We start from the raw sequence: 27,445 nt of genomic DNA on the forward strand, positions 1-27,445 counted from the left end.
CAAAGTTCCTGAACTAGAATCCTGAGCATTGAAGGTGTATAATGTGTGCCTTCAGCACACTCCAACCCTAAGGAGCATGCTTATGTCACTCAAGAATCACTGGCCAATCAGGGCGTCCAGGCAGGCCAATCAGGAGAATAGGAGGGTTCTTCCCAGTACTTTGTGCCATCCTGGAGGTTCAGCTCTATGGTGAGTCTGTGACAGCTGCCTCTTACTTGAAAGAGCAGGGGCATGAACATTTGAAGCTGGGGAAGTGGGCACTTCCCGTGGCTGGGTGGGAACCAGTGGCCAGATGCGCTGAGCCATCTCTCCAGCCCCAAGTTAAACACTTTTAAAAGTTGCCTTAGATATTTTGTTTTATCACCAGCAGCTGAGATGTCACTGGTACATAGCCATAACCATTTACACCTAAATGAGTTATTTCATAGAGGTAAAGAGAAGTGTGAAATCTAAACAGGTTGCCTTATCAATGAAATTCATAGGTTTCTTTCCATGAGTTTGCAAATACAGAAACTATAGAAAGGGACATCAGTATACTTAAGAAGTCTCATGATACTTGTTAGAGTTTTTCTCAAGAAAATACAATCCTGTGGAACTTAACATAAGCGGGCTAGCTAAAGATCATACCACATTCTCTGTAGTCTTAGAGTTCCTTCAGTATTAATTCTCTCTGGTCCTCAAAAACTTCTGTATTATGCAAAGGCTTTGACAGACTGAGTACACTCTCATAATTTTACTTTTAAAGAGACCATGAAGTGTTGACATTTACCACAGTAACTGTATTTATAGATTTTCTTTTAATTTTTTATTAAGAGACATCTCTGTGTCTTTGTGATAGGATATACATACTGGTTTCCCAGAAGATTTAAACATTAGATCTTCTTTTAGAAGGAATTATAAAATGTTGCCAAAAAACTTCATTTGTTCTGGAAATGAACTTTTCTGTATGGCTTGTCTATGTCTATAGCACTGTAAATATTTTCAAGTCTTTTTATATCATCTTAATGTCAGGAAATAGGAAAAGGTTTTACAAGAGAAAAATCCTATCCATGTAAATGACTTGGTAAAGACTGTAGACATCAGAGTTGTCTTTAATTTCAAGAGCAAAACATCTTGTTTCAAAAAACAATCTTGTTTCATCTCTTCTGCATCACAGCCTTGAAGGAAGTAAATTATTTACCACATTTACTCAAGTGCTTTTGGGGAGATCACCAATGTGGTTGTTGTAACACTGGTAGTAGATATTAACATTTGCTCTGTGTGTGACAAATCCATTCAGAGAGATTGTTTGGCTGTTCCTGTCTTCCTTCTGTGACTCCTGTTCATCTTGGAATATGCTTTCACCTGGTGATAGGTAGCCTTCTGCAGCAATGTATAGAAAGGGACTCCTATCATCTAAATGCCTCAGTTTATACAAATATCAAGCTGTGCTTCATCATACTTTTCAAGGAAGACTGCTTGTTCGGAGCAGTTTTGCCTGGTATTGTCATTCATATTTCCACAAATTACTTTGAGAGTTGTTTTGAGAGATTATATCTACTCCATCTTGGGACCGTCCTCCATCTTAAAGAAAAGAAAAAAAGCCTGAGAACTTGACCTGCAGGAGTACCCAAGCCCCACCCCTGTTCCAGCAAGGACCCCACTTTTTGTCCTTGGCCATGAGTTCCTCCCTAGCTACTTCCAAGCAGCAGTTAATCAAAGGTAGTCTGATTGTTTCAGATGTACTTTCAGACTTGTGGTGATTGTATATGATCTTGCCTTAGAGCACCCACCTGTTGACTTACAATAGATATTCTAATAGATATTTGTCAGACTGTACTTCCTCCCTCACCCCCTCACTGGGTTCTATTGTCCTATAAAATCTTGTCCTGCTGAGATTTGGGGCTCATCCACCTTTCCTTCCTGTCCTACTGAGTCAGAGTTGGGTTGGAGGAGAGCCCAAGCCTGAGTTGTAATTAAGCTACCCAAATTCTATTACTTCAGAAATGGCTCCTTGGTGGTCTTTGGGGTTAAGGAATGCTTTCTGGTACAGGAACTACAAGGCCACCAGGACCCAACACAGTAGGTCTCAATGCCAGTAATGTCTGTGTGTCTATGTGCCACAATAATTCTTTTCTAAATAATTCTGTAATTCTGTTCTGAAGAAGCCTAAAACTTTGTATTTCATGGAAGAAATGACAAAAGAGGATGTGGAATCTCGCTGCAGCAGATGTGCTGGTTCCTCATAGCCATGGGGCCTTGAGAGATGTTCCAAGGACCCCAGGGAACAGAATGTGCCTGGTGTTACTTTCTGGGAAAGACTGAGTGGATGTGGAACCTCCCATATGGTGTCTTGTTTATTTTTGCTCTCTGTCACTTTTGTCCACTCTTGCTTTCTGTTTCTCGTTAAGGAGCAACTTTGATTTTGAGGGACTGATAATTTTGAGATTAGAAAACCCACCCTCTTGACTTAACTTCCCTCCTGTACCTCCCCTATTCTTTATGGGGCTGAGAGTCCCAGGCTGAGGAACAACAATATGAACTAACCATTACCCCCAGAGCTCCCTGGGACTAAATCACCAGTCAAAGAAAACACATGGTGGGGCTCATGGCTCCCCTTGCATATGTAGAATAGGATGGCCTTGTAGGTCATCACTGGGAGGAGAGGCCCTTAGTTCTGTGAAGGTTCTGTGCCCCAATATAGGGGGATGCCATGACTAGGAAGTGGTAGTGGGTGGGTTGATAAGCAGGGGGAGAGGTGATAGGGGATTTTCAGAGGGGAAACTAGGAAAGGGGATAACATTTAAAGTGTAAATAAAGAAAATAAATGATTGAAAAAAGATTTTTAAAGATAATTTTTAATTGTGTAGAGTTATTTCCTTATCAAATCACGTATTGACTCCCAGGTTCCTTTGCGGACATAAGTCACGTGACGGTCGGGGTGGGAGTGGGGGGGAAATGGGTCGGGAAGGTCCTATGCTTAACTAGCTCCCCCATCCACCATGTTTTCTGACGGACTCTAGTCTGTTTTTTATTTGTTTATTTGGTTGGTTGATTTTTTTTTTTAATTGAAAACCATATGGAAATGTTTGGAAAGCTCCAAGGAACCTAGGTGCCCTGGCTTCGGCAGAACCTGGGCTAACAGTTGAGCGTGACGTGACTGTCCTAGCAGGTGTTCCCAGAGAGAGAGGCGATGGCATCTAGTAGTAACTGGCTTTCTGGAGTGAATGTCTTCCTGGTGATGGCGTACGGGAGCCTGGTATTCGTACTGCTGTTTATTTTTGTGAAGAGACAAATCATGCGCTTTGCAATGAAATCTAGAAGGGGACCTCATGTTCCTGTAGGACACAATGCACTCAAGGACTTAAAAGAGGAGATCGATATCGACTATCCAGGGTTCAAGATATCAAGTATGAACCCCAGCTCCTTGCAGATGATGATACCAGACTACTGCAGCTGGAAACCCAGGGGAATCAAAGTTGCTACAACTATCTGTACAGAATGAAAGCTCTAGATGCCTTCCGTGCCTCTGAGATCCGGTTCCATGCTGAAGGCCGGAACCCCTGTTCTTTAATGGGTAAGAATTTCTGCTCCTACTTGCTAGGTCTGCGAAATACTAGCACGCCTTTCAAGGGTGTTGGCAAGGCCCTCATTGATACTCTCCTGGATGGATATGAGACAGCCCACTATGGGACAGGGGTCTTTGGCCAGAGTGAGTACTTGCGATATCAAGAGGCCTTGAGTGAGCTGGCCACTGTGGTCAAAGCACGAATTGGAAGTTCTCAGTGACAACACCAGTCAGCAGCCAAAGACCTAACTCAGTCGCCAACAACAATCCAGGTCACATACCTGCCCTCCAGTCAGAAGTGCAAACGCCCTAAGCACTTCCTCGAACTGAAGAGCTTTAAAGACAACTATAACACACTGGAGAGCACTCTGTGATGGAGCTGCACAGGTGCCAGCCTTGCAGGACTCGAGATATCTGGTTCAGCAGACCCAGACTTTATTGGCCAAAGCATTCTTACAGAACAGTGTCTAAAAGGTCATTCCCATCCCTTTCTGATATTGGCTAAGACCTCAGTATCTCCCAGTAGCACTTCTTCTGGATTGGAATTCAAATGTCATTCTTAACATTTCTGTTGATGCTTCTTTGAAAATCTTTGCTTGATTTTGGCTGTAAATCACCTACCCTGTTAAATGCTGTTTAATCCCAAAGATGTAAGTTGAGGTGAGGTTCCTTCTGTGTCTACCCCATTGCACTCAACTGAATAGAAATATTTGGATTTAGAACATCTCAAAAGTGGGTAGAATGTCCTTTGGAATTTTGTTGCTCCATTTAAACCAGGTGTATTGTGACATGAACATGACTTTCCTAAAGTGGAAGGATCTGTCCCCACCTTCACCCAATCCTTAGGACAAGTAGAAAGGGGCATTCTGGCACTTGGCATAACCTATGCCACGATGGTGAGATAATGTGAAAAAGTGGTATCCTCTGATGTCAGCGTATTAGTCTCAGTTTACAGAGTACTTAATAAAACTAACTACTGTAAAAAAAGAAAAAAAAAAAAAAACACGTATTAATACTAGAGCAGCTGTATTTCCAGCCTAGAAATATGTTTTTGGAAAAGTTTTCCCACACATACTCCAGTGTCCTTGATCCCAGTTGTTGCTCCTGGTCGAATAACATTGTTTTCTTGATTAAGCTATAGCTAAATTCTAAACGAACTGCCTGCACCGTCACTCATTTTTAAACTTACCAGTTTTGAGTTATATCATCAACTTTCCACTGCAGTAAGGGGAAAGGATTTGCATGTGGCGCATGGCTTCTGCCTTCAGACCAGAGTAGGACAGGATTCTTGTGTAATTCACGGAGAGAAATAGTGCAAGCAAACAACCGTTAGCATCACTGTCTTAGTCACAGTTGGTATTCCTCCACAAACATCATGACTGAGACGCAAACTGGCCGGCTTCTTAGAGCACATGCCCATAAGGCCCATTTCACCTTTTAAACAATATTTTCTGACTATACTTATGGCATTTCCACCATCCATCTTCTGCCTCCAATCCTTGCATAGGCGACTCATTGTTTATCATCTAAGAGCTCTTTTTGCTTGAACAATCGTTACTGTTTGAATGTGACCTACGTCTGCCTGCAGGACATTCCAAATATGAAGTGAGTTAATGGCTGAAATGGACTATTGGAGTGTAATAGAATGCACACACAAGGTACTCTGTCGTTGATTGAATAAGAAGATGTTCTCTGGGAGATTGGAAGAATTTCTTGATAACTACAAATTTCCCAGACTAGGGCCCTGTCTGCCCCTGTTGAGGAAGTACAGAGCTAGGTAGGTCTGTGCTGTCTGAGTCATTTGTTCTCTGTTCATCCAGTAGCAATGTCGCTGCTGTCCTGAGGTACAGCTGAGTGACTCTAGGTTGAGATGAATTCTGGGAAGACCTAGTCATTAGAAGCAACATTAAGAGGTATGTTGTGGAATCCTGCTGGGATTCTCCTGTGATGCAGCATGAGTGGTCTGTAAGGTAGACCACAAGCAATACTGTGCTGAGTGTGGCAGCCACTGTTTAGGACAGGAAATTCCATGACCAGGAAGAGCAGGTAGGCTGAGTAATCAGAATCTGATCTGCTGGGACTGGGATGGACTGTGAGTCAGACAATGGTTCTATTCGTCCATGTGGTGAACTGAGCAGAAACCCTTGGCCTCTCAGCCTTCCTGAGGTTAAATTTCATGGGGAGAGAGAGGTTCTGCAGTCCTGGCAGTGTTAAACTGTGGTGCTTATGAAATTACTATACAGTGTACACACTGAGACATTGTTTTGTCAAAGTAGTGGAAAGGCAATTGACAGAATAAATTTCTGGTTTCTAGGGTTTCTGAACATTGCATTACACAGACGTGTTTGTGTGATAAATTTTACAAATAGTTTCAAAACTGAGAGAGGAGGTGATGTGGATCAAGCTTGGAAGAAAGATCAGTAGTACCTGGAGGGTGAGAAATATAACAGATTAGGGTCCAGTTTGAGTCATTATGTGGGCATTGAGAAGTCTGTGTTGTTTTAATTTTCTACACATAAAGCCTTTGGTAACACTGATCAAGTTCACATTTTACCTCACAGAGTTGCCTTAGGTTCTTGGTGAAAGCTTTACTAAACTGAGGTGCTGTTTTTTGTATTTCAAATGCTGTCCCATCTGCTGATCTCCCCTCCCTGTCATAGAGACCTTTTCCATTGCTTCTCCTGGCCCCAGGTATCTTCCCACCTTTTCTCATCAAGTCTTCCCCAGATTAGGTGCATCAGATACCACATTAGGCTACAGGTTTAGGGACAGCCCCTGCTGCTGGGGGCATTCCAGCTTTTGGGGGTTTACAGCTCAGGTGGTTAGGACACAGCATTGGATGAGGGCCAAAAGACTGATGATCTCTGGCCGGGTAACTTTCTCCAAGTGTACTGGATGCTATCCACTAATGGCTTCTAGAGACTTGACACTCTCTTACTCATATTGTGGCTGAAAATGGCTGGCTTCTTTCCTCTTTATCTCGCTGTGCATTATTTTTACTTTATAAAACTCTATGCTTTATTAATTGCTGTATCTTCACTTTATAACTCTCTATTACTATTGTGTGCTTTATTAAGCCCTGAAAACTTAACTCCTTCTTAACTTTATGACTGTCCTGTGCTTCATGCCATGCTGGGGAATCTTAACTCTTTCTTATAATGTTGTGGTAAAATCTACATTCTTTCTCATTATTCTGTGGTACATTAAGTGCTGGAGAAACTATTCTTTATTAACTCTTTACGTCTGTTATGTCTTAGTATTGCTATAAACTTAACTCTTTATTATTTCTACATAAATAAACACTAATATCTGGGAATTAAAACCTGCTGGCTAGCCTGGGGAGTATTAAATACAAATTTTTATTGCTAGAAGCTACTTTCTGGCCAGGGAGTTTGTTAACTCTCTTCAAGAGAGAGAGGAGAGGAGAGGAAAGGAGTCACTCACACAGACACATATACACTGGGCAAAGTGGAAAATAGCTACACCCATATATTTGGATGGATGGATGGATGGATGGATGGATGGATGGATGGATGGACGGATGGACGGGCGGGTGGGTGGGTGGGTGAGTCAGAACCTTCAAACAGTCTTATTCTGAGATTAGAGAAGGTCAGCAGACATGATCATGTTAGAACCATAACCACAGTGCTGTTAGGTGATGTATCCTTGATATTTTCTGTATTTGTGTTCTCTGTCCTTTATGTATGGGAGAGTTCTAGCATGAATCTTATCTTTTAAAAGTCTTTTCTAAGCCGGGTAGTGGTGGCACACGCCTTTAATTTCAGCACTTGATAGGCATAGGTAGGGAGTTTTCTGAGATCAAGGCTACCCTGGTCTACAAATTGAGATCCAGGACAGCCAGGGCTATACAGAGAAACCCTGTCATGAAAATACAAAACAAAACAAAACAAAATAAAACAAAACAAAACAAAACAAAAAACAAATAACAACAACAATAACAACAAAACCTCTTTTCTAGATCTTACATTATGGACTAGAAGATAGTTTTGCTCTGTAAATCTCCATCAGCCTCAGTGACTTGCAATGTCCTGTCACCCAGTAAATTATTCAAAGTGTAACCTGGGGGCTGATCCTACAAGGACTTACTGATGACACCATATGTGGAATTCATGCTGTTTCCTAGGCTGGGTCTTCTTTGGGCATCAGCCAGAGGTGAATAAGTGATCTCACCCTGGGAAAGATGTTAATCCACACCAGCTGTACCTGCAGGCTTTTTAATAATGTTTCTGAGACAAGCTTTCCTATGTCGAGTCAGGTAGCATTCATTCCACTCTGTATTTCCCAGGACAATGACATTGTTCTCCTGTTGACTAAACCAACTAAATACTTAAGTCTAAATCACTACCACCACCGTGTTTTTAAATTACTTGCTGAATCATGTATGTAATCAAGTTTTTTATTACAGTAAGAGGAACAGGATTTGCATGATGGGCATGGCTTCTGCATTCACATCAGAAGAGAAGAGAGTTTATTGCGATCCCTGCTGGGGAAATGTGTAGGCAATCAGCTGCTGGAGTTACCATTATGAACAAGACCTGATTATGGCAGGGAGGTGATTTTTAATTTTGGATCATGTATTAATCATGTTCTGTGATGAAGACAGCCTATATTGATGGGTGTTTGATTTGTGAACGTCAGTTAAGCCAATGAGTATTCAATTTGCACGTAGGGTACTGTTCTACAGATACATGTGCAATCTTCACTGACATCATTAAGTCAGCTCAGGAATTGAAACCCAGGCCAGTGGTTGTAGTTGCATGTGTCAAGATACAGGTGTCAGCAACTAAGAGTCCACATAGAGGCAAGTTCAAATAGTGTTTCATTAATGCTATTCCTGATATGAGGGTATAGGCAGCTAGTTTTGGATGCCAGTATGTCTATGCAGTTTTTCAATTTTATTTAAGTATGAAAAAACCAATTATTGAGAGGCAGGCGGATTTCTGAGTTTGAGGCCACACTGGTCTACAGAGCGAGTTCCAGTACAGCTGAGACTACAGAGAGATATCCTGTCTCAAAAAAAAAAAATGCCGGGCTTGGTGGTGCCCGCTTTATATATATATAAATATATATGTATTATATATTTATATATTTTTTTTAATTAGGTATTTTCCTCATTTACGTTTCCAATGCTATCCCAAAAGTCCCCCATACCCTCCCACCCACTCCCACTTTTTGGCCCTGGCGTTCTCCTGTACTGGGGCATATAAAGTTTGCATGACCAATGGGCCTCTCTTTCCAGTGATGGCCGACTAGGCCATCTTTTGATACATATGCAGCTAGAGACAAGAGCTTCGGGTACTGGTTAGTTCATGTTGTTGTTCCACCTATAGGGTTGCAGTTCCCTTTAGCTCCTTAGGTACTTTCTCTAGCTCCTCCATTGGGGGCCCTGTGATCCAACCAATAGCTGACTGTGAGCATCCACTTCTGTGTTTGCTAGGCCCGGGCATAGTCTCCCAAGAGACAGCTATATCAGGGTCGCAAAATCTTGCTAGTGTATGCAATGGTGTCAGCGTTTGGAGCTGATTAAGGTATGGATCTCTGGATATGGCAGTCTCTAGATGGTCCATCCTTTTGTCTCAGCTCCAAACTTTGTCTCTGTAACTCCTTCCATGGGTGTTTTGTTCCCAATTCTAAGAAGGGGCAAAGTATCTACACTTTGGTCTTCGTTCTTCTTGAGTTTCATGTGTTTTGGAAATTGTATCTTATATCTTGGGTATTCTAAGTTTCTGGGCTAATATCCACTTATCAGTGAGTACATATCATTTGAGTTCTTTTGTGATTGGGTTACCTCACTCAGGATGATGCCCTCCAGGTCCATCCATTTGCCTAGGAATTTCAGAAATTCATTCTTTTTGATAGCTGAGTAGTACTCCATTGTGTAAATGTACCACATTTTTTTGTATCCATTCTTCTGTTGAGGGGTGTCTGGGTTCTTTGCAGCTTCTGGCTATTATAAATAAGGCTGCTATGAACATAGTGGAGCATGTGTCTTTCTTACCAGTTGGAACATCTTCTGGATATATGCCCGGGAGAGGTATTGCGGGATCCTCCTGTAGTACTACATCCAATTTTCTGAGGAACCGCCAGACTGATTTCCTGAGTGGCTGTACAAGTTTGCAATCCCACCAACAATGAAGGAGTGTTCCTCTTTCTCCACATCCTCGCCAGCATCTGCTGTCACCTGAATTTTTGATCTCAGCCATTCTGACTGGTGTGAGGTGGAATCTCAGGGTTGTTTTGATTTGCATTTCCCTGATGATTAAGGATGCTGAACATTTTTTCAGGTGCTTCTTAGCCATTCAGTATTCCTCAGGTGAGAATTCTTTGTTTAGCTCTGAGCCCCATTTTTTAATGGGGTTATTTGATTTTCTGGCATTTACCTTCTTGAGTTCTTTATATATATTGGATATTAGTCCCCTATCTGATTTAGGATAGGTAAAGATCCTTTCCCAATCTGTTGGTGGCCTTTTTGTCTTATTGACGGTGTCTTTTGCCTTACAGAAGCTTTGCAGTTTTATGAGGTCCCATTTGTCAGTTCTCGATCTTACAGCACAAGCCATTGCTGTTCTATTCAGGAATTTTTCCCCTGTGCCCGTATCTTCTAGCCTTTTCCCCACTTTCTCCTCTATAAGTTTCAGTATCTCTGGTTTTATGTGGAGTTCCTTGATCCACTTAGATTTGACCTTAGTACAAGGAGAGAGGAATGGATCAATTCGCATTCTTCTACATGATAACCACCAGTTGTGCCAGCATCATTTGTTGAAAATGCTGTCTTTTTTCCACTGAATGGTTTTAGCTCCCTTGTCAAAGATCAAGTGACCATGGGTGTGTGGGTTCATTTCTGGGTCTTCAATTCTATTCCATTGGTTTACTTGTCTGTTGCTATACCAGTACCATGCAGTCTTTAATCACAATTGCTCTGTAGTACAGCTTTAGGTAAAGCATGGTGATTCCACCAGAGGTTCTTTTATCCTTGAGAAGAGTTTTTGCTATCCTAGGTTTTTTGTTATTCCAGATGAATCTGCCAATTGCTCTTTCTAATTTTTTGAAGAATTGAGTTGGAATTTTGATGGGGATTGCATTGAATCTGTAGATTGCTTTTGGCAAGATAGCCATTTTTACAATGTTGATCCTGCCAATCCATGAGCATGTGAGATCTTTCCATCTTCTGAGATCTTCTTTAATTTCTTTCTTCAGAGACTTGAAGCTCTTATCATACAAATCTTTCACTTCCTTAGTTAGAGTCACGCCAAGGTATTTTATATTATTTGTGACTATTGAGAAGGGTGTTGTTTCCTTAATTTCTTTCTCAGCCTGTTTATTCTTTGTGTAGAGAAAAGCCATTGACTTGTTTGAGTTAATTTTATATCCAGCTACTTCACTGAAGCTGTTTATCAGGTTACGAGTTCTCTGGTGGAATTTTTAGGGTCATCCATATATACTCTCATATCATCTGCAAAAAGTGATATTTTGACTTCCTCTTTTCCAATTTGTATCCCCTTGATCTCCTTTTGTTGTCGAATTGCTCTGGCTAGGACTTCAAATACAATGTTGAATAGGTAGGGAGAAAGTGGGCAGCTTTGTCTAGTCCCTGATTTTAGTGGGATTGCTTCCAGCTTCTCACCATTTACTTTGATGTTGGCTACTGGTTTGCTGTAGATTGCTTTTACCATGTTTAGGTATGGGCCTTGAATTCCTGATCTTTCCAAGACTTTTATCATGAATGGATGTTGGATTCTGTCAAATGCTTTCTCTGCATCTAAGGAGATGATCATGTGGTTTTTGTCTTTGACTTTGTTTATATAGTGGATTATGTTGGTGGATTTTCATATATTAAACCATCCCTGCATCCCTGGAATAAAACCTACTTTGTCAGGATGGATGATTGTTTTAATGTGTTCTTGGATTGGGTTAGCCAGAATTTTATTGAGTATTTTTGCATCGATATTCATAAAAAAAAAATTGGTCTGAGGTTCTCTATCTTTGTTGGATCTTTCTGTGGTTTAGATATCAGAGTAATTGTGGCTTCGTAGAATGAGTTGAGTAAAGTACCTTCTACTTCTATTTTGTGGAATAGTTTGTGCAGAACTGGAATTAGATCTTCTTTGAAGGTCTGATAGAACTTTGCACTAAACCCATCTGGTCCTGGGCGTTTTTTGGCTGGGAGACTATTAATGACTGCTTCTATTTCTTTAGGGGATATGGGACTGTTTAGATCATTAACTTGATCCTGATTTAACTTTGGTACCTGGTATCTGTCTAGAAATTTGTCCATTTCATCTAGGTTTTCCTGTTTTGTTGAGTATAGGCTTTTGTAGAAGGATCTGATGGTGTTTTGGATTTCTTCAGGATCTGTTGTTATGTCTCCCTTTTCATTTCTGATTTTGTTAATTAGGATGCTTTCCCTGTGCCCTCTAGTGTGTCTGGCTAAGGGTTTATCTATCTTGTTGATTTTCTCAAAGAACCAGCTCCTCATTTGGTTGATTCTTTGAATAGTTCTTGTTTCTACTTGGTTGATTTCGCCCCTGAGTTTGGTTATTTCCTGCCATCTATTCCTCTTGGGTGAATTTGCTTCCTTTTTTTCTAGAGCTTTTAGGTGTGTTGTCAAGCTGCTATTGTGTGCTCTAGTTTCTTTTTAGAGGCGCTCAGAGCTATGAGTTTCCAACTTAGATAAGCTTTCATTGTGTCCCATAAGTTTGGGTATGTTGTGGCTTCATTTTCATTAAACTCTAAAAAGTCCTTAATTTCTTTCTTTATTCCTTACTTGTTCAAGGTATCATTGAGAAGAGTGTTGTTCAGTTTCCACATAAATGTTTGCTATCCATCATTTATGTTGTTATTGAAGATCAACCTTAATCCATGGTGGTCTTATAGGATGCTTGGGACAATTTCAATATTTTTGTATTTGTAGCGGCCTTTTTTGTGACCAATTATATGGTCAATTTTGGTGAACATACCATGAGGTGCTGAGAAGAAGGTATATCTTTTTGTTTTCGGATTAAAATGTTCTGTAGATATCTGTTAAGTCTATTTGTTTCATCACTTCTGTTAGTTTCACTGTGTCCCTGTTTAGTTTTTGTTTCCACGATCTGTCCATTGATGAAAGTGGGGTGTTGAAGTCTCCCACTATTATTGTGTGAGGTGCAATGTGTGCTTTGAGCTGTACTAAGGTTTCTTTAATGAATGTGGCTGCCCTTTTATTTGGAGCATAGATATTCAGAATTGAGAGTTCCTCTTGGAGTATTTTACCTTTGATGAGTATGAAGTGTTCCTCCTTATCTTTTTTGATAACTTTGGGTTGGAAGTAAGTCGATTTTATTCGATATTAGAATGGCTACTCCAGCTTGTTTCTTCAGACCATTTGCTTAGAAAATTGTTTTCCAGTCTTTCACTCTGAGGTAGTAGTGTCTGTCTTTTTCCCTGAGATGGGTTTCCTGTAAGCACCAAAATGTTGGGTCCTGTTTGTTTAGCCAGGCTGTTAGTCTATGTCTTTTTATTGGGGAATTGACTCCATTAATATTAAGAGATATTAAGGAAAAGTAATTGTTGCTTCCTATTATTTTTGTTGTTAGAGTTGCCATTCTGTTCTTGCGGCTGTCTTCTTTTAGGTTTGTTGAAGGATTACTTTCTTGCTTTTTCTAGGGTGTGGTTTTCGTCCTTCTATTGTTTTTTTTCTGTTATTATCCTTTGAAGGGCTGGATTCGTGGAAAGATAATGTGTCAATTTGGTTCTGTCATAGAATACTTTGGTTTTTCCATCTATGGTAATTGAGAGTTTGGCTGGGTATAGTAGCCTGGGCTGGCATTCATGCTCTCTAGTGTCTATATAACATCTGTCCAGGCTCTTGTGGCTTTCATAGTCTCTGGTGAAAAGTCTGGTGTAATTCTGATAGGCTTGCCTTTATATGTTACTTGACCTTTTTCCCTTACTGCTTTTAATATTCTATCTTTATGTAGTGCATTTGTTGTTCTGATTATTATGTGTCAGGAGGAATTTCCTTTCTGGTCCAGTCTATTTGGAGTTCTGTAGGCTTCTTGTATGTTCATGGGCATGTCTTTCTTTAGGTTTGGTAAATTTTCTTCAATAAGTTTGTTGAAGATATTTGCTGGCCCTTTGAGTTGAAAATCTTCATTCTCATCTACTCCTATTGTCCATAGGTTTGGTCGTCTCATTGTGTCCTGGATTTCCTGGATGTTTTGAGTTAGGATATTTTTGCATTTTATATTTTCTGTGATTGTTGTCCCTATGTTCTCTATGGAATCTTCTGCACCTGAGATTCTCTCTTCCATCTCTTGTATTCTGTTGCTGATGCTCGAATCTATGGTTCCAGATTTCTTTCCTAGGGTTTCTATCTCCAGCGTTGCCTCACTTTGGGTTTTCTTTATTGTGTCTACTTCCCTTTTTAGATCTTGGATGGTTTTATTCAATTCCATCACCTGTTTGGTCATGTTTTCCTGCAATTCTTTAAGGGATTTTTGTGCTTCCTCTCTAAGTTCTTGTGCATGTTTAGCAGTGTTCTACTGTATTTCTTTAAGTGAGTTATTAAAGTCCTTCTTGATGTCCTCTATCATCATCATGAGATATGCTTTTAAATCCGGGTCTATCTTTTCGGGTGTTTTGGGGTGCCCAGGACTGGGCGGGCTGGGAGTGCTGCGTTCTGATGATGATGAGTGGTCTTGTTTTCTCATAGTAAGATTCTTATGTTTGCCTTTCTCCATCTGGTAATCTCTGGAGTTAGTTGTTTTAGTTGTCTCTGGTTAGAGATTGTTCCTGTTGGGATTCTGTTAGCCTCTCTCAGCAGACCTGCAAGACTAGCTCCCTCCTCTGAGTTTCAGTGGTCAGAGCACTCTCTGCAGGCAAGCTCTACTCTTACATGGAAGGTGCACAGGTATCTGGCGTTCGGACTTCCCTCCTGGCCGAAGATGATGGTCCAATACAGGACCTGTCCCAGAAGCTGTGTTGCTGTGGCCTGTCACGGAAGCTGTTAGCTTCTGTAGTCCTCACTCTCACCTGCATAGACTAGTCTCATAGGGATCCGGAAAGCAAGATGGCTCCCGCTGATGCTCAGGCAAATCCCTCCGGGCCGGTTGGACACCTATCCTCTGGCAGGACAGGTGCCCGGATGTCTGGAGCCTGAAAAGGGGGGTGCCTCAGACATCCTGTCCCAGAAACTGTCAGCTCCTATAGTCCACACTCTCACCTGTGCAGACTAATCTCAGTGGAGTCCCGGATCCAAGATGTCTCCTGCCAATGGTGCACGCTTTTAATCCCAGCACTTGGGAGGCAGAGGCAGGCAGATTTCTGAGTTTGAGGACAGTCTGGTCTATAGCGTGAGTTCCAGGACAGCCAGGGCTATACAGAGAAACCCTATCTTCAAAAACCAAAAACCAAAACCAAAAAAAACAAAACAAAACAAAACAATTACTGGTTCCCTTTTCAATGTAATTTCTGTAAATTCAGCACTGCTATGATCTGTTACTATTTGCAATTCTGTGGTGTTTCCCACATATAAAAATTTCTTTTATTTTATTACAAGGGCAGTTTAGGACAAGGTCTCTTGATGCCTAGGCTGGCTCATGCTATGTAATTGATAACTGCTTTGAACATCTGGCCCTGTTCCTAAGGCCACATGATGGGAAGACAGCGCTGCATGTCTTCTAGCCTAGGCTTTGAAGGGGAAAGTTTTCCTGGTTTGGCAGTACTTGACATTAGCAATGAGAAGTGAGGTAATCAATTTGACCTGGTCGATAATCACCTTGACTGGCCATGACTCTGGCTGCAGAAAAGGCAGTCATGAATCTGGATAAAGAACTGAACATATTGTCACTGTAATTAACACTACTTCAAGTAGTTCAAATTACTGTATTAAAACAAGTTGACTTAGCTAAAACTGGAACAGGTGGGCATTGTGAAAGTAGTTTTTTTGTTTTTTTGTTTGTTTGTTTATTTGTTTTTGTTTTTTTCATGACAGGGTTTCTCTGTGTAGCCCTGGCTGTCCTGGAACTCACTCTGTAGACCAGGCTGGCCTCCAATTCAGAAACCCGCCGGCCTCTGCTTCCCAAGTGCTCGGATTAAAAGTGTGCACCACCATGCCTGGCTAGGGAGAACCCTTCTTCCTTCTGGAGCTTTTGAATTGACAAAAAACAGTCTTTAATCTAGGCTACTACTTCTGGCGGCATCCTACATTTATAAAGGATATTGAAGATGCTCTCTCCTTCTCTCTTTATGCTTGCCATACTGTGGCAAGAGAGATCAGTTGATTTTTCTACCATTAGAGGTTCCATCTTTGGAATTATGGTATATGAGGAAGGCCAGTTGAGACATACAGGCACTACTATATCCTTCAACTTTCCATTGGTATGCAGTTATTGGTTTCCTAGTTGGACCACATTCTGTGAGCCATTCTTATATATCCACTTTCTACATACATAGAGAGATCCAAACTATCTGTTCTGTTCAAGTGGAAAACCTTTACTAATAAAGATTTTTTTTGGCTTTTTCTCTACACACAGCAGGTAAGTATAAGGGCAGTAGAAGACTCAGCAGTAGGGATAGCCATGATTATTGGGTCTCAGATAACAGTTACTAGAGATGGTCCACGTGCCTCTACCCTGGCCCTATAACTCACATCTAAACACTGAGCTTCAGGTTCTCTGAACTAATTTATTCACTTCTTTGTTAATTTAAATTTTTGTTGTTATTAATCTATGTTAAGTCTTTTCTTTTATTGCGTGAAAAGAATCTGTGACCTGGGCAGGTCACTTAGGAAGCATTTTGCTTGGGATGATCTGAGTTTAGATACCATCACCCATGTTTACTACCTGTGACTCCAGATCCAGGGGGTCTGACACCCTCCTCTCTTGTGTGCCACTCACACATACATGGAAAACATTCTCTCTCATGAAATATCATACACATGAACATAGGGACAGACTTGTCTTCAAAGGTGCTAATATCTTATAATGCAAGGTAAGCAAATCAAGCAAGCTTATGTGTATAATAGAAATCATACAGTGTTTTTTAACCTGGTATTTTGTATTTTTTTAGAGTTTCCATTTCATAAATGCAGTTCACACTTTTATAATTTTATAATATCAGAATGCTTAATCTCTTCAGTTTTTTGGATTAGCCTCCATTCCCAATCCATCTCACATTATTGTCAAAGCAGACAATAGCAATGAACAGGAAGAGTGCTGGCCACTGAGTTTGTAATTTTCATTCTGATTATAGTCTTGCAGTTCTTATTTAAATGACCATGTTAGATTCACAGGCCTGTTTATGTTTCCTTTTTACAGTGCTGCCATCTATGTTGTATGATTCATTAATTATAATCTAATTACACAATTGTTTATCTAGGAAATAATAAGCCTTCACCTCTTTTCTTCTTCTGATAATTTACTATCAGTTCCTTGAGTTTTTGTTGGTTTGGGGACTTTCTGTGGAGAAACAGTGTTAGCTTTCTCTTCTTCACCTGAAAAGGTTGCCTCTCCTCCTTTCTTGGAGAATCTGTGTTTTCCAGTCCTTGCAGTCATCAGTGTTTGGATTTTTAATCCTTCAGTGACTGATTTGGTATGGGGGTTCTTAAATTATTTTCATATATTATTGTCTCTGTCTCCTAAGTTACTTAATTTGTCAGCATTTCAGAGCCTACAATCATTTGAGAGAACTACAGTTGAGGCGGTACACAGTCAGAATGATTGTTTGCTAATTTGGTGAGAGATTGTGGCATTGTGACCCTTGACTAGGGAAGGCTTATCCACTGAGTGTGGAAGAATTGCTAAGTGAGTAGGGCTGGCCTGGATGAGCAAGAGAGCAAGCCAGGAAACAATATTTGCTCATGGTTTTTGCTTTTATGCTTGAAGTTGGATTTCTATCATAAGATTCCCAAATAATGGAAGGAGGTTTTGGAATTTTTTTTTAATTGGATATTTTGTGTATTTCACATACATAAAATATTTCAAATGTTATATCTGTTCACCATTTCCCCTCTGGAACCGCCTTTTCTCATACTGCCTTCTCCTGCTTCTATGAGGATACTGCCCCTCCCACCCTCCCACTCCCATTTCACCGCTCTGGCATTCCAGTACACTGGGGCATGGAGCCTTCACAGAACCAACGGCTTCTCCTCCTATTGATGCCAGACAATTCCATCCTCTGCTCCACATAGGGCTGGAGCCATGAGTTCCAATATCTGTACTCTTTGTTTGGTGATTTAGTTCCTAGGAGTTCTGAGGTATCTGGTTGGTTGATATTGTTTTTCTTCCTATGGGGTTGCAAACCCCTTCAGCTGTTTCAGTCCTTTCTCTAACTCCTCCATTGGGGTCCATGTGCTCAGTCCAGTGGTTGGCTGTGATCATCTGCCTCTGTATTTGTCAGGCTCTGGCATTGCCTCTAAGGAGACAGGTATAATAGGCTCCTGTCAGCAAGCATTTCTTGGCATGCACAGTAGTGTCTGGGTTTAGTGTCTGTATAGGGGATGGATTCCCAAGTGGGGCAGTCTCTGGATGCTGTCTGTATAAGGGCTAGATTCCCAAGTGAGGCAGTCTCTGGATGGTCTTTCCCTCAGACTCTGCTCCATACTTTGTCCCATTCTTTCCTTTAGACAGAACATTCTGGGTTAGGAATTTGAAGATGAGTGGGTGGCCCCAGCCTCCAAATGGGGGCCTTGCCTAACCTCTGGATATGTTCTCTAATGATTCTCCCCTCCTTTGTTGGGCATTTCAACTAATCTCATCCCTGTTACATCCTGGGAGCCTTTTGCTCTCATAGCATCTTGGACTTGCTGGTAGCTACCCCCAGATCTCCCTTCCCCATTTCTACACACCTGTGTTCAAACTTTTGATCCTCTGTAAATCATCCCTCTCTCCTCCCATACTTGGTCCTGTCCCCCTTTTCCTACCTTCCACTCCTCACTTCTTCCCAAGTCCTGCCACACTTTTCCTCCCATGAGTATTTTCTTCCCCATTCTACAAGGACTGAAACATCCAAATTTTGGCCTTCATTCTTCTTTTGCTTCATATGGTCTGTTAATTTTACCTTGGTTATTCTGAGCTTTTCAGCTAATATCTACTTATCAATGAGTGCATATCATGTGTGTCCTTTTTTACTGGGTTATGTCATTCAGGATGATATTGTCTATTTCCGTCAATTTTCCTAAGATTTTCATGAAGTCATTGGTTTTAATAGCTGAGTAGTACTCCATTGTGTAAATGTACCACATTTTCTGTATCCACTCCTCTGTTGAAGGACATCTGAGTTCTTTGCAGCTTCTGGCTATTATAAATAAGGCTGTTATGAACATAATGGAACATGTTTCCTTGTTATATGTTGGAGCATCTTTTGGGTATATTCACAGAAGTGGTATAGCTGGGTTCTCAGGTAGTACTATGTCCAATTTTCTGAAGAAACTTGAATGGTTGTACGAGCTTGCAATCCCACCAACAATGGAGGAGTATTCCTCTTTTGCCAAATCCTCACCAACATCTGCTGTCACTTGAAATTTTGATCTTAGCCGTTCTGACAGGTGTAAGCTGGAATCTCAGAGTTGTTTTGATTTCCATTTCCCTTTTGACTAAGGATGTTGACTATTTCTTTAGGTGCTTCTCAGCCACTGAATATTCCTCAGTTGAGAATTCTTTGTTTAGCTCTGGACTCTATTTTTAATAGGGTTATTTGGTTCTCTGGCGTCTAACTTCTTAAGTTCTTTATATATATTGAATATAAGCCCTCTAGCAGATGTAGGGTTGTTAAAATTCTTTTCCCAATCTGTTGATTGCATTTTGTCCTATTGGCTCTGTCCTTTGCCTTACAGAAGCTTTGCATTTTCCTGAGGTTGCATTGTCAATTCTAGGTCTTAGAGCATGTACTGGCTAATTTTGTGTCAACTTGACACAGCTGGAGTTATCACAGAAAAAGGAGCTTCAGTTGAAGAAATGCCTCCATGAGATCCAACTGTAAGGCATTTTCTCAATTAGTGATCAAGGTGGAAGGGCCCCTTATGGGTGGAACCATCCCTGGGCTGGTAGTGTTGGATTCTATAAGAGAGCAGGCTGAGAAAGACAGTAAGGAACAACCCTCCATGGCCTCTGCATCAGCTCCTGCTTCCTGACCTGCTCGAGTTCCAGTCCTGACTTCCTTAGTGATGAACAGCAGTTTGGAAGTGTAAGCCAAATAAACCCTTTCCTCCCCAACTGCTTCTTGGTCATGATGTTTGTGCAGGAATAGAAACCCTGACTAAGACAGAGCATAAACCATTGGTGTTCTGTTCAGGAAATTTTTCCCTGTGCCCATGTGTTTGAGGCTCTCCCCCCACTTTCTCTTCTACTAGTTTCAGTGTATCCGGTTTTATGTGGCAGTCCTTGATCCAAGTGGACTTGAGCTTTGTACAAGGAGATAAGAATGGATCAACTTGCTTCCACTATGGACTGGTGCCATGAGTGGACATTGGGTGTAAATTCTGTAACCTGTCCCACAACACCCAGAGGAAGCACCACTCCCAAGTGCTCTAACACTTCCTGGATCATAGGATTAGAGGTGAGGATCACAAAACATGTTCCCCAATACCTGCAGTACTGGGACCATAGGTAACCAGGCACCCAGGAACTCGGCCAATATTTTCTTATGTCCAAGTGGAACTGCTAAACCATATATTCCCTTTTGGTAATATCTTATTAAAGTTATATTGTGAACTGGTGTACCTCAGGTTCTGGAAGATGAATACAGAACTGTATTGTATGTATCACTCTCAAAAGAGTTTAAGTAAAGGGCTGGAGAGATCCCACAGCAGGTAAGAGCACTGACTGCTCTTCCAAAGATCAATTCCCAGCAACCACATAGTGGTTCACAACCGTCTGTATTGGGATCTGATGCCCTCTTCTGATGTGTCTGAAGAAAGCTGCAGTAACATATACATAAAATATATAGATAAAATCTTTTTTTTAAATAAGAACTTAAATAAAAGCACATAAGTTCATTCTATGTTTCTGGTTTGGTTGGTTAATTGTGGCAGGAGAACAGGGTCTTCCTATGTATCTTTGGCTGTCCTAGAACTCATTGTATACATCACACTGACATCCTACTCAATGCCTTCTGCCTATGTCTCCTGACTGCATTGGTTTGGTTTGGTTTGGTTTGGTGTGGTTTGGTTTGGTTTTGTGAGACAGGATTTTTCTGTGTAGCCCTGGCTGTCCTGGAACTCACTCTGTAGACCAGGCTTGCCTCTAACTCAGAAATTTGCCTGCCTCTGCCACCCAAGTGCTGAGATTAAAAGCATGTGCCACCATGCCTGGCTCTGACTGCATTGTTAAATGCATAAGCGAGTAGACCCAGTATGCTTATTGTGTTTTATATTAGTAATTGTTAATATTAATACAATTTCTTTGGTGTGTGCCAAACACTATTGCTCTTGTAGAGCTTTTCTCTTTATACGTGTAATTGACATTTTTGAAAAAGGCTACATCCTATTCAAAGGGCTGAGAAATGACAGGGGTGACAGGGCTAGAGAGATGCCTCAGCACTTAGGAAACTGATTGTTCATGCAGAGGTCCTGCATTTAATTCCCAGCAACCACTTGGTGGTTCACAACCACCTGTAATAGTGATCCAATGCCCTCATGTGGGAGTCTGAAGATAGCAACAGTGTGCTCACATATATGAAATACATAACTCTTAAAAAAGAAAAAAAGAAATGACAGGGGTGAACCTTATTATTAAGTTTCCTTCTGATATGGTTTGGTAGTTACAGTAGAACTTGGGTGTGAGTAAATAAGTTTTACAGGCCCCAGAATTATATGAACACATTGCCTATGAAGAATAGATGCCCGATGTTTCTATTGTGCTTTCTTTTGTACACGTTTATGGGATGCTCTAGAATGCACTGACTTATGAGGACGTGCATGTGAACTTCACTCAAGAGGAGTGGGCTCTGCTGGATCCTTCCCAGAAGAAGCTCTACAAAGATGTCATGCTGGAGACCTACAGGAACCTCAGTGCTATAGGTAAGACTATGAATTCCCTTCCCTGATTTAAAATTAAAGAAAAAAATTTTTCTTTTGATGCACTTCTGTAGTTTCAATAAAAATGAAGGAAGGATTTGGTGAATAAATCATGCATGACTATAAGGTTCACTGAAAATAGTAACTTACATTTTGCCAAATTTCAAGGCATACATTTTCTGTTTTAGGCTTTAATTGGGAAGCCCAAAATATTGAAGAATATTGTCAAAGTTCTAGAAGACACAGAAGGTAATTTTCATGTGCAAGCTCATACAAATCTGCCTCTAAAGATATTTTAATGTGTGCTGAAAATTGATAAGAAAAGGAGCCGTGTAAATTAGCACAGCTTTAGGTATATTGATGATTGTTACATTCCTACAAAACCATCACCTATAATGTCCTGTATCTGATTTTTTGAAAGATCTTCCTTTAAGAAAGAGGACAAGGAAACAATGCCTTAGTGTGTATCCTCATTTGAAACATAGCCCTATTAGCGCAACACAGTACAACTGCCAGTCTGTTTCTGCTTAATTTGGAAAAGCTACAGGAATTGAATAGTTGATAAATATGTGTCCAAAAGCTTCTAAGAAGCAATAGTCTATATTTAAGCTGGTTGTACTCATTTATTAGCAGTGTCAGTGCTAAGTTTAGTTAGAAGGGCAGCATTTGGGAGGTGAGTAGGCGGCTTTGCAGTAACCTTAATCCATATTTCACATGTCTATGAGAACACTGAGTCAAACCTTGTGAATGCAAACTTCAACATTTTATGTATTGGACTTCCTTTCATAAGTATATAATATTTTATAATGGATACACACCATGTATACCAAACAGATATCCCAAAAAAACTATGTCTGTCTTTCTTTCTCTCTCTCTTTTCTTTTGCCTCCTATAACTATTAGAAGATATATAGTGGGTTGCAGTTATAGAGTAGATATTTGAACATAATACAAGTTAACAGTTAATTACATTTCCAAGTTTGATGGCAAAACATCAGCAACCTCATTCTGGTGAAAATTCTCTTGAGTCCTAGGGATGTAGAAATGCTCCTATTTCTCCTGGTTCACTTTGCAAATATACTATGAGCCACAGTACAGTAAAATTTAGAATACACTTAGTCCGTTAAAGCTCTGAATTGCTCCACTTTTCTTCAAGTACAGGAACAACATTTTATAGAAAAAGAATACCTAAAACTGAGCCATGTAATCAATGTTCATACCTTCTCAGATGTCTCTAACCATGAGAAACAACCCATAATGAAGGGGAACAGCATGAATGTAAGCAAAGGGATAAAAGGTCTGATGCCTGTTTACATTTAGACAAAGAGTAACATTAAATCCTAGAGATGAAAGTATTCTGGGACTTCAGAGATGGCTCAGCAGTTAAGAGCACCAACTGGCCTTCTGAAGGTCCTAAGTTCAAATCTCAGGAACCACACGGTGGCTCACAACCATCCCTAGTGAGATCCGACTCCCTCTTCTGGAGTGTCAGAAGACAGGACAGCTACAGTGTACTTATATAAAATAAGTAATCAAACTACCAAACAGAAAAACAAGAAGAAAGTATTCATCCGTGGGGTAAAACTTTCACATGTGCCAATTCTCTTCTTAGGTGTGAAAGGATTCAGAGTGCAGAGAAACCCTCTGAATATACTCAACGTGATAAAGCCTTTGTTTTATGTGCTCACAGTCATGCTCAAAGGCATGAAAGGATTCATACAGAAAAGATGCCCTCTGAAGATATTCACTGTGTCGAAGACGTTTTACCTTACACTAGTCTCCAAGTACATAAAAGAACACAAACTGGACAGAAACGCTTTGAATGTAAACAATGTGGTAAAGGATTTGCAAAGCTCAGTCATCTTAAAAGGCATGAAAGATTTCATACTGGAGAGCAACCCTTCATATATAATGAATGTGATAAAGTCTTTTCTTTTAAACGTCATCTCCAAACACATATAAGCATACATACTGGAGAGAAACCCTTCAAATGTAATCACTGTGATAAATCCTTTTCAAAACATAATCATCTTCAAAGTCATAGAAGAACACATACTGGAGAGAAACCCTACAAATGTAATCAATGTGATAAAGCCTTTTCTCAATACAGTAATCTTCAAACTCATAGAAGAACACATACTGGAGAGAAACCCTTCAAATGTAATCAATGTGATAAAGCCTTTTCTCAATACAGTACTCTTCAAACTCATAGAAGAACACATACTGGAGAGAAACCCTACAAATGTAATCAGTGTGATAAAGCCTTTTCTGAGAAATGTAGTCTCCAAAGACATATAAGGATACATACTGGAGAGAAACCCTACAAATGTAATCAATGTGATAAAGCCTTTTCCCATAACTATCACCTCCACATTCATAGAAGAACACATACTGGAGAGAAACCCTACAAATGTAATCAATGTGATAAAGCCTTTTCAATACACTTTCTCCTCCAAAATCATAAAAGAACACATACTGGAGAGAAGCCTTACAAATGTAATCAGTGTGATAAAGCCTTTTCTCAATACTTTTCTCTTCAAACTCACAGAAGAACACATACTGGAGAGAAACCCTTCAAATGTAATCAATGTGATAAAGCCTTTTCTCAATACAGTACTCTTCAAACTCATAGAAGAACACATACTGGAGAGAAACCCTTCAAATGTAATCAATGTGATAAAGCCTTTTCAAAACACAGTACTCTTCAATCTCATAGAAGAACACATACTGGAGAGAAACCCTTCAAATGTAATCAATGTGATAAAGCCTTTTCTCAATACAGTACTCTTCAAACTCATAGAAGAACACATACTGGAGAGAAACCCTTCAAATGTAATCAATGTGATAAAGCCTTTTCAAAACACAGTAATCTTCAATCTCATAGAAGAACACATACTGGAGAGAAACCCTTCAAATGTAATCAGTGTGATAAAACCTTTTCTCAATACAGTACTCTTCAAAGTCATAGAAGAACACATACTGGAGAGAAACCCTTCAAATGTAATCAATGTGATAAAGCCTTTTCTCAATACAGTAATCTTCAAACTCATAGAAGAACACATACTGGAGAGAAACCCTTCAAATGTAATCAGTGTGATAAAGCCTTTTCCCATAACTATCACCTCCACATTCATAGAAGAACACATACTGGAGAGAAACCCTACAAATGTAATCAATGTGATAAAGCGTTTTCTGAGAAATGTCATCTCCAAAAACATATAAGGATACATACTGGAGAGAAACCCTACAAATGTAATCAATGTGATAAAGCCTTTTCTCAATACAATACTCTTCAAACTCATAGAAGAATACATACTGGAGAGAAACCCTTCAAATGTAATCAGTGTGATAAAGCTTTTTCAAAACACAGTACTCTTCAAACTCATAGAAGAACACATACTGGAGAGAAACCCTTCAAATGTAATCAATGTGATAAAGCCTTTTCTCAATACAGTACTCTTCAAACTCATAGAAGAACACATACTGGAGAGAAACCCTACAAATGTAATCAGTGTGATAAGCCTTTTCTATGAAATTAATCTCCAAAACCATGTAAGGATACATACTGGAGAGAAACCCTACAAATGTAATCAATGTGATAAAGCCTTTTTCCAATACAGTAATCTCCACATTCATAGAAAAACACATACTGAACAAAAACCCTACAAATGTAATCAATGAGATAAAGGCTTTTCCCAATACTGTCATCTTCAAATTCATAGAAAAACACATACCTACGAGAAACCCTTCAAATTTAATGAATGTGATATAGCCTTTTCCTAGCATTATAATCTACAAATTCATAAGAGAAGACATACTAGAGAGAAACCTTACAAGTGTATTCAGTGTGTGTAAGTCTTTTCAAAACATTTTAATCTTCAAAAGAATAAAAGAATCCACACTGGAGAAAAAAGCTACGAAGGAATTGGATTGTGAGCAAATTTTTTACAATTTTTTACAATTTACATTTCTGAATGTATAAGTGAACGTACTGAAGAGAAAGACTATGGATGTTATCATAGTCTTAATCGTCATGAACATATTTTAGGGGCCAGAATCCTTCTGACTATAAGGAATGTGGAAAAATCTATGCCAGGCAGTTATCTCCTAATGCAGCAAGGAACACATACTGCAGAGAGAGAGAGAGACAGAGAGAGACCGTATAAATATACACAATGTGGTAAACCTTTGCGTATCACAGTTATCTTTGAATACATAAAAGAGCACACAATATATCTCAGAATTCATAAAAGAAGACACTGAAGAGAGAAAGTGTGTGTGATTAATGTGGTAAGGCCTTTGCAGTTGACATTGACATTGATCTCATCATGTATAAATTAACACAGACTTGTAAGAAATCTCATAAAAATAAGAAATGTGGTAAGCTTGTGTGTGGACCAGTCATTTTTTTCTTGAGAAAAATCCATGCTGCAGGTTAACCCTGTAAATGGAGCCACTGTGGAAACATTTTGTACGTCACAGTATCTGTATGCGAGAGTAAAACCTTTAACATGGACTGGATCGCTTAAAGTTTGCATGTCACAATAATCTTTTAGGACTTTAAAGAACTCAAAAATAAGGCAATCTATGACTCTGATGGACATGGTTCCATCTTGTGCCAACCCAGTTACATTAATTTACACATTATTCATTTTTGAGAAAACCTTTAGCAAATGTCAACTATCTGCTCAAGCATGGTGTCTCTATTTTGTTCATACATGGAAACTCATAGGGACAAAAGCCCTGTGAGATTCATTGATAACGTACTGGTTTAAAATTCACAGTTCACTTTAAGTCCGTAAAATAACTCATTCAGGTGTGAAACACTGTTGGTGAGTATTAGTGCCTTTTCTGTTGTTGTGATAAAATGTCTAAGGTATTGTAGAATACTGAAGTCCCAAACCAGGGTTTCCACCCCAGCTTTGGCCAATTTTTTTCCAGGTAAAACACACACAACTTTTATATTTGTAATAAACCTTAATCAATACCCAATATTGGCTAATATCTATCCTCTATGCTATCTTGTCTATTTGCCAGCCAGTAATTTTGTCATATTATTTTGCTTTATTTCTTCTGGGTTATGCTTAACTCCATTATTTTATTGTTGACCTAACTTAAGGCTGTTTTTTCTCTGTCTACTTTCTTGTCCTTGTGGTTCTCCACTGATCCCAAGTCCAGTATCCCTAATCCCTGTCTATGTCTGTTCTGCCCAGCTACTGTCCAGCTATTGATTGTTGTCATCTTTAATAACCAGTCAGAAGAAACTTGAGAGCAAGGTCACACACCTTCTCTTAGGTCTGTGTGCAGATCTTGTCTTCTATGGAACAATCATTTTTTTAGTTTCCTGCTTTTAACATTACAGGTCATAGCAAGAAACAAAACCCCAACATGAAGGCAATTTTTAGAAGCATTTAAATTTCATTAGAGTTATAAAGGGATATAGGATCACCATGATATTGTCATGGCAACAAGTGTCATTTGTGGCAGCTAAAGGAGGAGCTCAGAGCTCACGTCCTCAACCTATAGCCTCAAAGAGAGTATTAGAGCCAGGTGAGGTGTCACTCACCTTTAATCCCAGCACTTGGGAGGCAGAGGCAGGCAAATTTCTCAGTTCGAGGCCAGCCTGGCCTACAGAGTGAATTCCAGCACAGCCAGGGCTACACAGAGAAACCCTGTCTCAATAAAACAGAGAGAGAGAGAGAGAGAGAGAGAGAGAGAGAGAATGAATGTGTTAGAATGTGTTAGGACTAGACATGATTTGAGGAAGTAAACTCTGAAATTCAACCTCAGTGACATATTTTCTCCAGCAGGCAGACATTTCCTACATCTCCCCAAATGACACTACTAACTGAGAAGTATTGATTTATTTGCCATCAATCCTCTATG

The 27,445-nt window shown here is 40.0% G+C and overlaps 1 protein-coding gene and 1 pseudogene across 1 annotated transcript in view; both read left to right on the forward strand.

Annotated features, from left to right (window-relative positions):
• Nucleotides 1-25,943, forward strand: part of Gm9595 (predicted gene 9595) — a 33,360-nt gene extending 7,417 nt beyond the window's left edge. The window contains exons 2-4 of the mRNA NM_001384238.1: nt 21,437-21,563; nt 21,749-21,809; nt 23,172-25,943. Of these exons, the coding sequence (NP_001371167.1) occupies nt 21,437-21,563; nt 21,749-21,809; nt 23,172-25,092 (2,109 nt within the window). The 3' untranslated portion in view covers nt 25,093-25,943. The remainder of the gene's footprint in view (nt 1-21,436; nt 21,564-21,748; nt 21,810-23,171) is intronic.
• On the forward strand, nt 2,902-3,738 carry Gm49400 (RIKEN cDNA 4933434E20 gene pseudogene; annotated as a pseudogene).
• Nucleotides 25,944-27,445: the final 1,502 nt, after the last annotated feature.

This window comes from Mus musculus, chromosome 13, assembly GCF_000001635.26.
Source record: "Mus musculus strain C57BL/6J chromosome 13, GRCm38.p6 C57BL/6J".
Classification (NCBI taxonomy): Eukaryota; Metazoa; Chordata; class Mammalia; order Rodentia; family Muridae; genus Mus; species Mus musculus.